The sequence below is a fragment of the Pogona vitticeps genome, chromosome 2, assembly GCF_051106095.1.
Source record: "Pogona vitticeps strain Pit_001003342236 chromosome 2, PviZW2.1, whole genome shotgun sequence".
Lineage (NCBI taxonomy): Eukaryota > Metazoa > Chordata > Lepidosauria > Squamata > Agamidae > Pogona > Pogona vitticeps.
This window is the reverse complement of record NC_135784.1, coordinates 127,190,267-127,204,355: the sequence shown is the minus strand read 5'-3', so window position 1 is coordinate 127,204,355 and position 14,089 is coordinate 127,190,267. Positions and strand designations below refer to the sequence as shown.

General features: G+C 40.8%; 1 protein-coding gene across 2 annotated transcripts in view; it reads right to left on the bottom strand.

Annotated features, from left to right (window-relative positions):
* Positions 1-14,089, bottom strand: part of CFAP52 (cilia and flagella associated protein 52) — a 52,660-nt gene that overhangs the window by 31,537 nt on the left and 7,034 nt on the right. For both annotated transcript variants that reach the window (XR_012083773.2, XM_072990393.2), the window contains exons 2-6: positions 13,709-13,908; positions 13,003-13,139; positions 10,485-10,613; positions 9,447-9,546; positions 8,649-8,765 (exon numbers count right to left, since the gene is read on the bottom strand). Coding sequence is in view for 1 of the 2 variants with exons in the window: in XM_072990393.2 (XP_072846494.2) it covers positions 8,649-8,765; positions 9,447-9,546; positions 10,485-10,613; positions 13,003-13,139; positions 13,709-13,908 (683 nt within the window). In the remaining variant the exon portion in view is untranslated. The remainder of the gene's footprint in view (positions 1-8,648; positions 8,766-9,446; positions 9,547-10,484; positions 10,614-13,002; positions 13,140-13,708; positions 13,909-14,089) is intronic.

Here is a 14,089-nt window from a genome sequence, read left to right as displayed (position 1 = left end):
CGTGTCCGACTCTAGGGGACGGCGCTCATCCCGTTTTCAAGCCGTAGAGCCAGCGCTTGTCCGAAGACCATTTCCGTTGCCATGTGGCCAGTGTGACTAGGGAACGCTGTTTTACCTTCCCACCGAAGTGGTACCTATTTATCTACTCGCATTTGCATGCTTTCGAACTGCTCGGTTGGCACGGGAGCTCACTCCATCGCGTGGATTTGATCTTACGACTGCTGGTCTTTTGACCCTGCAGCACAGAGGCTTCTGCAGTTTGGCCCACAGCGCCATCACGTCCCCTTAGTCTAGAAGCATTCAAACAATGCTGTTTCATAGGGCCTGTTGAGACTGGCCATTTTGGTGTGGGCTGGATCAGGGTTAAAAGCACTGGTTGAATTTGAGTGGAGGAGTGATGTGCTATATGGCGCACTCCCCCTGTCCTAATGGCACTTTGGTTCCCACTGTCAATTAAACATTTTCCCTGATCATCTATGAAAGGTCTGGGGAAGTGATTTTTTTTTCTTATGGCCTCCTAGATCATTGCTGAAGTGATGCATCACTTCTGTTAAATGAAGAAAATATTTTTCTTTGTTTGTTCCTGATTGAGAAACCACCCACAGCTGAGGAGATGTCTTTGAGACAGGGGTGTGGGAAGGGGGGGGAGTTCAGCTTTTGCCATCTGACTCCTTGCCCCAGCAGGTTATAAATGGACATTAGCAAGTTACAAAGAAGGATGGAAAGAGACAGGGAGGGAGTAGTGAAAGCTGCAGGGAGTTTCTCTATTGACACTATATAGACAGGTAAAGGTTTTTTAAAAAAAATTAACAGAAGTCATGAATCACTTAAATGAGGATCTCACAGATATAAAGAAAAAAAAGAATATTTTTACTTCCCCTGATGCTCCACAGATGATCAGGAGAAAAATTCAATTTCCAACATCCTAAGTGGTTTATAAAACAATTCAGAGTACTGGAAATTGAAACCAGAAGGAGCTAATCAGTCTGTTCCAAGCAACTATAATTATTGGGAATGGATTACTCGAGCTTTGCAATCTGTACCAAAATAGTAGAACTCCCTAATAGGGGTTCAAAAAGGTGCGGGGCAGCTCTTAAGATAGAAGAATGGATCAATCTAAAGGGAAGCACTGTGGATGATATCATTTGGCTTGATCTGAACTATGCAAACAGCAATCCATATATCAATTTATATGCCAGTGTGGACTGGCCGATAGACTACACTTCAGTTCATCAGGTGCATTTCTTAGCCATTACAATAGTAATTGTTCAGTGGCTAAGGCTGTAGTAGCTACATGAAGTACACCTTCCATTGCTGTGATCGCAAAAATGCTAAAGATACACCTGGACAACAGTAGTACTGAGAGCCAGAAATCAATCAGACAGGGATTATAAGCGGGCAGTCTAAAGTTGTTGGGCTTTTATAAATCACAGGATTTAAGTTACTAGCTTTCCCTTCCATCAGTTATGTGCCATCAAGTCACTTCCAACTTCTGGCAACCCTAAAGGGTTTTCAAGGTACAGTATATGAGATGCTCAATGAGTGAGTTTCCATGGCCAAGTGGGGCTTTAAACCCCAATCTTCTGAGTCCTACTCTGACACACCATCTCTCTCCTTCTACTATTTTCCTCTTCATTATTCTTTTAATTGTGTGAATGCCACTGCTCTTCATTATATTTAAAATTAATTGGGAAGCATGGCTAATGAGCCCAAAGTTGAAAATGTGCCTAGCATTACAAACTACAGTAATTTATGTTTTTTCTTCAATAGGAATAATCTAATCCAACACTGTATGAGAATCATACAATTTTTAATGGAACAAATATCCATTATGACAGGTCACAAAACATAGTTTGTTTTTACAAGAAGAGTCACCCACCTTGGAGATCCTCCCTCAACTCCTGTCAGTTATTAGTGATTATGTAGGTTAATATTCCTTGTGCCTAGAAAAGATGGGCTGGAAATATAACAAACAATCATCTTTTATACTTGAAGGCTGAAAACTGAGCTTTACCTCTCGGCAGGCTGGACTGTGACATGTTCCTTTCCAGCTCTGGAGTTCCAGTTCCATAATTCTGTCAGAGGCAGCCTGTCACTTTTGGCAGCATGACTGAACCCTCCTGCCTAGAGTAGCCCCATCCTTCATTCCCAGCCAGCTCCTAGCTTGTCTTTCCTGAAGATTTTAAAGCCCAGACAGGCTTGTATCAGAAGATATGATCCTTCAGATAACCTGGATCCAAGTCGTATCAGGCTTTACAAGCCATAACTAGCATTTGAGTTGTGCTTGGAAACAACCCAGCAGCCAGCGAAGATGTTGGAGGAGGGGAGTTACATGCTCCCTATAAGTGGCTCTGATCAGCAACCTGGCTGCTCTTTTTTGGATCAGTTGAAATGTTCTTCAAAGACAGGATCCTTGAGCTTTCTGTGCTACACCACATACTTCAGTGGTGTTTCCTTTTCTCAGCCCATGTACCAGAAGGACTGAGCTCATGGAATGCCATATATAGTCACAGCCATGTGATTTTTTTAAATCAAACAAATATTAATGGATAGCATCCATAATTATTCATCATGTTTTTAGTTTTAATGCATCTCTGCACCTATGCAGAGCACTGCAATACATTGTGCCTCATTCCTCCAGTCCAGAAATAGCCCAAACACAGCGCAGCTGAAACATGCTTAGCAAACACTGAGCCTTGCCTTCAGTATCTATTTATTTTATTATTATTAAAATAAGCATTGGTTGCAACCCTGTTGTTTAGTGTAGTAAGTCACAACTAGGTTAGGTCAATTTGAATCAATTGAATTTACAGAGAAGTTGATTCACCAAATCCCCACTGATTCAATGGGATGACTTGAACCATCCAAGACTATCGAATAGTAATTATGTGTATATAATGCAACATAAGCTTTCAGTTCTTCATCAGCTTTTTCCTACATTTTCCCCATCTTCTTATTTTTCTATTTCATTTTAACAATGTTTTTATCACCAGCTTGGGGCTAATTTTGAGATGCATAGCATGCATCCCCAGAAGACCTCAAAGTTTTGTTTTTTTTAAAAATAATTTGTTTTCCAGCCCCACCTTCCTTTTTTTTAATCTTTTCCACCCTTATTTTCTTCTTCTATGCAATGAGCTTGTGCTCAAGATCATTGCTATTAGATTCTAAAGCCTGTTCCCCCCCCACTTCTACTCTGATCGCAATAGACTATGTGTGTCTCATTCCTCAAGTTCGGAAATGGAGCACGGTCAACATACTGGGCCATGGTTAGTTCTTACTTTATCACTTCATCTCCTTACTTTATCACTGTTAAACTGAGCCTGGTTTTAATAAATGTGGGGAAGGGGAGCCTCTATGTTATGCTTTGCATTTCAGGCGTAATTGTTCTTCCTATTGCTAGGCCATAGCATAGGGGTGTGTTGCTTTTGTGTTTCGTTGTGTGGATCTCACACTTCAAACATCTTGCTATACAGTACATTGATTTGCTTCAGTTTGCCCTTCTTTGGTTCCTTCAGCAGAAAAAATGTACAGTAGGACCCCCATATCTGCAAGGTATCTGTTCCATGATCTATCACAAATGTCTAAAAACACAGAGATTAATGAATCCTATATAAAGCATCCAAGGAGGTGGGACAAAGGCCAAAAAGGGGTGGGGCAAAAGACACAAAACTGCCCCCTTAGATGTTTTATATAAAGGGCTGTGGTAAACCATGGATAGCTAACACCATGGATACCAGTTCCACAGATTGGGGTCCTACTGTAGATATAAAAGATTGCTTTGGTGTTAGTCTCCCTCCCTCCCCCAACTCCACCCCTTTGTTTTGCTCAAAATACATTTTACAAGGCTGGATTTTGCTGCTAACCTTTGTTTCATGGACTGGACAAGGGAAGGGGTATTTCTGAAAGCTCTATGGAAAAACCTGTTTAAGCAGCGGTGTATCTAGCTAGATGGAGAGGGCCACAAGGGATGATGGAAGCCATAAACTCATTCCCAGCAGGAAACCAACTGTGACAACATGCTAGCCCTTTGAATAAAGACAACCCCAGAGGAAGGGAATAGTATGCCAGTTCTGTGCAGCTCATCTGGACCAGGTGCACTCCAGTTTTAAGAAAGAAAACAAAGCCTGATTTTTTCTGCACAGGAACAAGCACTCCAAACCAATGTGATGAAAGCTAAGATCCAAAGAATGAGTGATAATAGCAAATGTCGACTCTACCAAGAAAAAGATGAAACTGTGTCACATCTCATCCATGAATGTCCAAAGACTACAGAAACAGATTAAAAAATTAGACATGATAGAGTGACAAAATTAGTGCACTGGTCATTATGCAACAAATATAATTTGCCAGCCTCCAAAACCCATGGGAACATCAAGTACAGAAGGTATCAGAAAATGATGAACTCAAGATCTTATGGGATTTCCAGATCCAAACTGATAGATACCTTGAACATAACACAGCAGACACAGTAGTAATAGAATAAAGAAATGTCTGGATCATTGACATTGCAATTCCGGGAGATGCAAGAGTCAAAAATAAAGAATTGAAAAATTTAACAAAACACAGAGTCATGGCAATTGAAATATCTTGCTTGTGGATGAAACATACCTTAGTGGTCCCAATACACTGGTGCCCTGCATGATGACGATAATCCATCCCACTGAAATTGCTGTTTAGCGAAATCGTCGTCATGCAAAAATCCTTTCCCCATTGAAATGCATTGAAACCTGGTTTAATGCATTCCAATGGGAAAATACCTCCTCGTCCAGTGAAGTTCGCCTGTAGGGAAGCCATTTTGCGAGCACCGATCAGCTGTAAAAATGGCTGCCCTGCGAAGTATGGGTCCAGAAAACACAGGGCAGCCATTTTGCGAAGCAGAAAAAAATCACTGTCTTGCGAACAAACGTCTGCGAAGCACGGACCAAATCTCTGGGCGTGCAACCACATGTCTAAGCTATTGAGCTACCTATGTCATGAGCACAGTATAGACAAAATCCCAGCCTTTTAAACTGACCACTAAATGTAAGATAGCAGACTCTGGGCCACAAAAGCTGATGTCACAATATTTTTTTTAGTGCCAAGATTCAAATTCACTATCATGTACATATAGACACACATGGTGGATAGCGACCCCCACTCATATATTTATCTCCTACCAGCCTTCTAATGGTGCAGTTAGGAAGCAATCAAAAATATAATCAAAATCACAGCAAATACAGCACAGTGAGGCTAATGAAAACACTAAAATGTTTAAGCAAGAAAGAACCTAGATAAACTGAAGAGGATTTTAACAGAATATTGTCATCTTTATACATCTGATGAAGCAAATTCTTGATCCTAACACCTCATGCTTCAATACTTTTGTTACTCTTAAGCTGCCACAAGGCACTGTCACTTCTTCTGTCTATAGCAGACTAGCACAGCTGAGTCTCGAGTTGAGCAACTGTATTGCTTGTAACATTAAGCAGATAACAGTGGATGTTTTTTCAAAAGAGAAAACAGCTATTTTTGAGCAGTAAATTGAAAAGTGTTACTGGTGTTACAAACAAATGATGAAGACTAGTACAAGCTGAAAGCTAGTTATTTTCGATTTTTACGTAGTCTAATAATGGTATCACCTGTCTCTGCTTTAGTATTGTATAAGGACCAGATGGCTTTGTTTTTTTCTGAACTATGGAGGATGCCCTGAACACTCAGCTACTGTACCATTTAGAAGATAGCATGGACAACATCAGCCAAGCAGGATCACAAACTGAAGAAAACATCAGCTTCCTATCACTAGGTAATACTATTGATCTGGCTTCACTTGGCTTCACCTAGGGGATAGACTACATTTTATTCCCAATTCTCTGATGGGCATTCGCCACATTTTTGTCTGACCACATTCCCTGGCCAAATAGGAACATAGAGTTTCAAAAGATGGTTATAGAGGCGGGGAAAATGCTGAATACCTGGCAGCACTTTGTTGAGCTGGGGGACAAAATACAACCAAAGGACACCAGAAGTGGAATTGAAACCTACATTCCTGACTTTTATTTGCAGCCTGCATGTTTGAACGTACATTTAAGAAACATCATAGATATCTGGCATGACTTTTGGGACACCCCCCCCTGCGCGCACTATCTACAATACATTGGTACACAGCATGATGAAAAGTCATATAGGTCAAAACTAGATTTTTCTTTTTTTAGTGGGCTAATAAAGGAATCACCTGCCCTTGCTTTTTTACTGGTGTTACAAGTTGCAGTGCAGCTGACACTAGTTGACACTAAGCCCCATGATTCTGTTCTTTCTTTTAATTTGTCAACAAAGATTCAAATTCATCTCTCTTATGTGAACCTTTAAAAAAGTTATACTCTTCCATTTCATCAATACAGCTCCAAAATGGGATGCCTCAGTATGAACAGAAATAAAGGAACAAAGCCAGATATTATTTGCATACTCTAAATCAGTGGTCCCCAACCTTGGGCCTCCAGATGTTCTTGGACTACAACTCCAAGAAGCCTTCACCACCACCTCTGCTGGCCAGGATTTCTGGGAGTTGAAGTCCAAGAACATCTGGAGGCCCAAGGTTGGGGACCACTGCTCTAAATGACTACAGGATTGATCTAGATCAGTGGTTCCCAGCCTTAGGTAACCCAGGTATTCTTGGACTGCAATTCCCAGAAGCCTTCACCACCAGCTGTGCTGGCCAAGGTTTCTGGGAGTTGCAGTCCAAGAAGACCTTATTGGCCTCCTGCACTCTGCTAACAAAATTATCACAAACTCCTATATTTGTGAAGGTAAAAATCAGATATACCGTAGTTAGCCATAAATTGGATTGGAGCAACAGACTGGAGTGGAATGGTGAGAGATAACTGTTTCCTTCACTATCATTTTCCCAATCTGAATTTCACATTCTTCTGCCCCTCAAAACTGCAGACCTAGGAGGTGAGGGAAAAGATGTCCCTCTCAGGGCAGGTAGCAGAAAGAGGTCAGAGAGGGGTGAGACTGGGAAAACGACATAAAGGGGTGGTAAAGAGAAATACCATAGCCACAAATCCAGTCAGTAGCTAGTCTCCAAAGCTCCTTTTAAATTTTAAACAAAAATTCAGACTCCCAATCTCAATTCAAATGAGTAAACCAAGTCCCTAAGAGCTGACAATACCTAAAAGTAAATTATATATTTTATAGACAGGTCAAACTGGCTTTCTGGCTCACAAGCAGAAAAGTCTCTTTGCACTTTTAGTCAATCATGGCCAATTTGGGAATGTGTGCATTTTAATTAAGCCAATCAGGCTACTGTGATACCTTCATATTTTATGAATGGCAGGGACAGTAAGAGAACAGCCAGTGCTCGCAAGATTCCAAGTCAAATGAAACATAGAAACATGATTTGTGAGCTCATGGTAAACTCAGGGAAGATTTCTGAGAAACCAAGGGCATAAGATTGACAACAACTTCTGAATCAGCATGTAGAAAAGTATTTTAGCAAAAAGGAAAATTCCATGTCAAAGAAGATGACATGTGTGCTAGAAGTCAATGTGTCATTTATTCTGATCAGTCATTCCCATATATTAATATGTAGAATGCTTTCCAGCACTTACGCCATAAATCCTTACAACAGTTCTGTAATATACAGTGGTGCCTTGCTTAACGATTGCCTCATTAAATGATGAAACAGCTTGACGATGAAGTTTTTGCGATCGCAAAACAATGTTCCTATAGGGAAAATTCGCTTAATGATGATCAGTTCCCTGCTTCAGGAACTGATTTTTCGCTAAATGATGATTCTGAAACAGCTGATCGGTGGTTCTAAAAAGGCCGTCCGCTGTGCAAAATGGCTCCCCGCTGTGTTTTCAGGACGGATTCCCCGCTTACAGGCACCGAAAATGGCCGCCCCTATGGAGGATCGTCGCTGGACGGTGAGTTTTCAGCCCATTGGAATGCATTGAACTGGTTTCAATGCATTTCAATGGGATTTTTCGTTTCGCTTGACGAGGATTTTGCTTAACAGTGATTTCAACGGAACGAATTATCCTCGTCAAGCGAGGCACCACTGTATTAGCTTTGAATACACATTTCTCATACAGAAGATCCCAAGTTCAATCTAAGGTATCTCCATTAAAGGAATCAATCAGCAGGTGGTGTGAATGATCATTGCTTGAGACATGGGAAAGCTGCTGCCAGTTATAGCTGACAATACTGCACTCCATGGCCAACCAGCCTGACCCGATTTAAAGCAGCCTGTTGTGTACCTTATAGTTATTTGATCCCCATATCCCATTTTTAAATGGCAAACTGAGATTGAAAGGACTTGCCCAAAGAAACCAAAGATGTATCTTAGTTAATCAGGAATATAACTCAAATGTATGCCCCTCTTACAGGATTGGTGACCTAGAAAAGAGAAGGTCAAACCTATTAGCAGGTACATACCCAAGTGAGCATGTTGGTCAGACAGAGAGCAGTTCAGCCTTTGCACAAGCAACAAACTGCTTACAGTTAAGCCAGAGGACCTATAGGATCTAGTGGATCTCTGCCAGTCTCTTAAGTCAACTGATGCCTGATAAAATTCCATTACGATACCACTGTAATTGCAAGTACTTCATATGCAACTGTTTGATTATAATGTTCCCATTAGTGAAAGGTGGAGCACAATAGCCACTTACCAGACTGAATTTATCCTTTACTGGGCCATAATCACTCATCATTGTGCTCTTGGTATTGATTTTCAGAACATCACCAGTGGATGTGCCAACATAGAAATAATTATCATCATCTGTCATCTGGGTAAAGGGGAGGAAAAGAAAGATTAAGAGTATATGTTGATTTTTTGAAAATCATATATTCATTGCTATTTTAAAAAATTAACAGGTTAAAGACTGGATGCCATCTCAAATAAAACAACCTAGAAAGTATGCAGGACATCTTCTAACTGTATTTTCAGGTCCTGATGCTGCTGTCAATGCTGTGCAGCTTATTTATTTACTTAATAACTTGTTACAATTGTATCCAAACCTTCACCCACTAAAACTCAATTGTCTGCATTCACAGAGACCATGAAGAAGAAGAAGAACATAATTCAGTGAAAACAAAATGCAACAATAAAGGTAACAGCAGAATAAAACAACAACAGCACAGCTGGCTAAAGCAACTGAAGTGTTCATAAAAGCCTGGAAAAATTAAATGGTCTTTCCCTTCACAAAGGTTTGTGACAGCTGAGTGTTTCAGTGAGATGGGGGAGTCCCAGAGAGCCCAGCCGAAGTTGCTGCCTGCATAATTTCAGAAAGCAGGGAGATACAGAAAAGAGTCTTCTATGACTGTCTTAACATTGGGGCAAACATAGTTCCCAGCCATGCATCGTGCCTTTTGGCCTATCTAAACAGGACTGCTAAAAATCCTGCTCTTTTGGCTTGTAGGCTCAAATTCCCTTTACATTGTAAATGTCATATTAGCAGACCTCTTACCATAGTACATGTAACTATTCTTTTCAGCTGCCCTGTTTGACAGTCAATTGGTCGGATTTTTCTGTTGGGTAAGTCCAATTCCCATACTCGAATGGTTCCGCTGCAGTCAAAAAAAGTACTTCAAAATCAATTTCAGAGAGAGCAATCTCACGTCAATCTCTTCAGCACTATATTCAAAGGTATGTTTGCTATTTTTCCTGAAGTCTAGCAATATCAGGCATACCAGACTAAGGAAGGCAAATAACAGCAATGTGCACAATCTATTCTCCTGTAATCCACAAGTCGGGGTGGGCGGCACTGGTTTGGCTGATTATATCATTCCGGAGAAGACTGTTCTGACCACAGCACCAAATGCTCAGAAACCATCTATTTTCTATGGATTCTGCCTTCAATTGTTTATATGTACTGTAAGTAGCAATTATTCAGGATACAAAGCCAAAAAGAAAGTGTAGGTAACTGAATCCACTGCTTCACTCTCTATTAAACTGATGGTGGCACACTATGAGTGACGAAAGAGAGAAAGACACTGGCAATTACAGAAATACCCTTCTTTCAATATTCAAAGGCCATATCACACAACATTTTTACAGTGTCTTGTCTTTTGCAGACCACAGAACGTGAATGCAGGAGGAGTCTAGTGTTATTAATCACAGAGTTATTGGTGCAGTCTCATGTCGCTATGTTGGCAGGGCCTTCTGCTCCCCAGAGCCTCCTAATGCAATGCTTGCATAAGCAGTGCAATCTGATATTTCTATGCCAGCAAGAATTTCTGCTCCACGCAAGCTCAATAGGGTACTGGACAGGATGTGTGATATTAGGTCTTCCTAGTTATACTGATATGTTTAATTTGTGCCAAAATGCATGTCAGAAACCCTGATGCATACTCTCATGCAATTCCCACCCAGAAACATTGAAGGAAAAATTACTGTCATTTCTTGCTATGTAGGTAAGTGGGTTTTAGAAAATTAGATGCATTTGAAGGGTTGGTTTTTTTCAAAAAAAGTAATGGGTAGCTTTTCTACCAAAGAAAAGTCATACTTTCCGGCACTAATGAACATCTCATCCCTGCAGTTGGAATACACCAGTGTGGTTGGGTTCCCAGCACTACGAGCAGAGGCAGGACTGCCACATATGGCCTCTTTCTTCAGGACACTCCACACTACCACACTGCCAAGAAAGAAAGAGGATTTTTATTCATTCATTCATTCATTCATTCATTCATTCATTCATTCATTTGTCACACTGAATTGTTTCCCAAAAGAAGCACAGCATACAAGAATTGGCTGAGAAGGGGGGGGAAGCCATTAGACAGATAAGGAGTCTCAGGAGTCTCAGGAGTACCTTTCTCTGCTTCCAAACCCAGTGATTCTATCCTGTTTCACAAGGCAAGTGCAATTTGAGGCTAAAATCCAATAAGTCACAACTAGAATATGGCCATTGAATCAGTGGAACTTACAGAGTTCTCATCAAATCCCTACTGATTCATTGGCTGTCCTCCTGTTGAAGCTTACTACTGGATTCCAGCCTATAAACTGCCAGTTGGGACTGGAAGCAGGAAAACCAGTAGAAAGGAAGAGAAGAAGGGACCGACGGAGGCCTAGGTTTCTTGACTGCTCGTTCACCTCATGTCAAACTCTCATTTGGCATTTCGACCAAAATTTGGCTACTTTGAAGCAACTGATCTGTGCACTGAAAGAGAGTGTACATTTCTTCAAGTTAAATTTTATTTTCACAAGATTGTCAAGTAGAAGCAAATCTCATCTAGACTGTTCCTTGGCATGTCATGCAGCAATACAATCTTTACCTTCAATTTAACAGCTCGGTTCAAAGATTAACTATGCCAGCCAGTAGGATGAAGGATACTGACTACAATACAAGTGCAATGTCAGAAATCTTACTGATGCCTGTATACTTGGGTATTGTGGCTACAAACTGTTACAGACAGTTGAACATATGCTGCCACTAAAATATCCGAGCCAAAATAGACACATGGTTTGGCTCCCTCACATCACTCAATTCTGAGCACAAGAATACTTCTATCAAAGACACTGGAACGAAGTATGCTCAGCTGTTAATTGTGTTTTCCTGTGTGAGAGCATTGTGTGGCATCTTGACAGAATAAGCTTTGTATACAAACACACTTGGAAAAAAGCATGATATGCAAATTAAATGCTTGTGCTATAGCCATTTAATTTGTGATCCAATAATCCCAAGCTCTCAGCCAGGTTCCTGAGAAGCTGTATTTCATCAGTCCCAGGCAGGCAGCAAACGCAGCACCTGTCAGGCCACAAAGTGTTCCTGCTGGACTATGTTCAGTTTGGTAGGTCTGACTTGGGCAATTATAACACAGGTGACATATGTGCTATTCTAACATCCTCATCATCCCACCAACTATGAGATAACCCATGCGGTTGAGAACAGGGAAGTAGGCAAAATAGAGCCAAGGGCATACATGTAGACAAATAAACATCTCTGAAGATCAAAGAGAAAAGAATTCAAGTGATGTATCATTGAACAGAGAATCGGCAATGAAAGAGAAATAATTTCTAGTCCTCACACGAAGAACTCTCACTTCAAATACTCTCAATCAATTGGTAGAGATTTTTGGAATGAAGAGGCATAACCTTTGGTTTTGATTTGTCACTTTGCCTGACCAAAGATTATGAGAGGTTCTCTTAAAACCTGTCCTTCTTTTCAGGTTTCCTTAAGATATGTGTAGAAAGATAGGGAGAAAACGATGAGGTTAAAAATCTGGGAACGATGGATGGGACTTCTGTTTCTTTGGGGCTGCAACTCCCAGAATTTATCAGGAATTTCTCCAGGCAGAATCTTGGGAGCTGCAGCACAAAACCAGTAATTTAAGAGGAGCTTTTCCCACCTCCATGTAGGCACTATTATACTGCCCTTTTAAGAAGAAAAAAATTGCTCCCAATGCTGCCTTGGAGAGTTGCAAGGGTTTAGGGGGTCTCAAGGGAACATGGAACAAGTAGTCTTGATGCCTATGAACTACCCATCCTATGCTGCTTGGAGACCCCCATGAACCCTTGCACCTCTCTGACGCAACACCAGGAGCAATTTCTTTCTTCATGAAAGACCAATATAATGGTGACAGGCACCCACATGAAGATGAGAAAAGCTCTTCTTTAAAGAAGAGCTACATCTTGGGCTACATCTACCAAGATTCTGCCTGGGGGAATTCCTGGCTAATTCTGGGAGTTGCAGTCCAAAAGAAATGTAAATCCCATGTTACCTGGAACCTATATGCTCCTAATACATTTAACTGATGGGCCAATTTAAAGATCCTTTGTCACTTGTATTCATTAAAACCAGATGTTACAAATACACGTGCAACTATTTCCCCCATTTTCCATGCATCTTCAGAAGAAAACAAAAGAAAAAGACAGTCAGAACTGTGAAAACCAAATTCAAAAAATCAAAATGAGAACAGGCCTGGACAGCCCTTTCCCTTAACAATTTAAAACAGTAATGTAATTTTCTCTGTATCTGATCTCCAGTTTCCAAAGGAAAAAGAAAGTTATTTCTCAGTGAAATTTACCTTCCATCATCCTGACCTCCCAGTGACACTAAGTAAAGGTCATTTGGTGAGAATGCAAGATTTTCAATTTTGCCTTTGTGAAGTGACAGCCGAGCCAACATCTCTCTTTTTTGGTAGTCCCATAGGATGACATCAGCCTGGAATGTAAAGATAAGGATCCACATGACAACAGCCCTTAGGTCAGCTCCAACATTTGTGACTCAAAAGATACTTGGAACAGAATATTCTCATTTTTAAAAGCCATAAACCAGTCTTCTTTGCAATCCAAAGTGCAACAGATTAAGATGGTAGCCCATCAAAACTGCTACTATGTTTTAAGCCATTTGGGACTATAGTCTTAATTCTTTCAAGGCCCTTGTAATTTTGGATCAGCCACGGAGTGCATCTCTTTAAAACATATGCTTTCTCTCCATCACAGTACATCACAGTCTTTGAACTGAATATTAAACTTCAACAATTAAATACTGTACCCTGTTGGAAACTCGACACAGGCCTGGCCCTGTCAATGAGCCTAGATGGAGACGAAAACAACATGACTGTTCAGTGGTGTAATACTGTATACATAACACTGGAGTCATAACACAATGTAAAAGCAAAGCAATCATAACAAGATTGAAGAAAACATTTCCAGGATCATGCATTCCCCTGGTTACTACAACATCCACTGGGAATAAAAAAAAAAATTTAAACAAGGGCCATCATCTACCTTGAAGCCCATGAATGTGATCTGACCAGAAGCCACATAGGATCCACTTGAAGAAATTGTGACGCAGGAAACATTGTTGGTGTGTCCATGTAAAAAATCCTGAGTGCGAATGTTTATGCCCTGGACAATAACTGTACAGCCCAGAGGATAGATGAGGTGCTCCCGGTCTGGATGGCAGATGAGGCCACAAGGAACATGTCCTGCATGCAAAAGGAGGACAGGAAAGAAAAAAGTTAAGTGTCAAGCTATGAAGGAAAAAACATATTTTCCTGAGTAAGAAAATATTCTTTTGATGCTGGATGTTATTCCCCATATGTAGTAAGTAACCACTGGTGATCACAATCTCAGAGCACACTAGCCCTCTCCATGCTGCCTCTCATT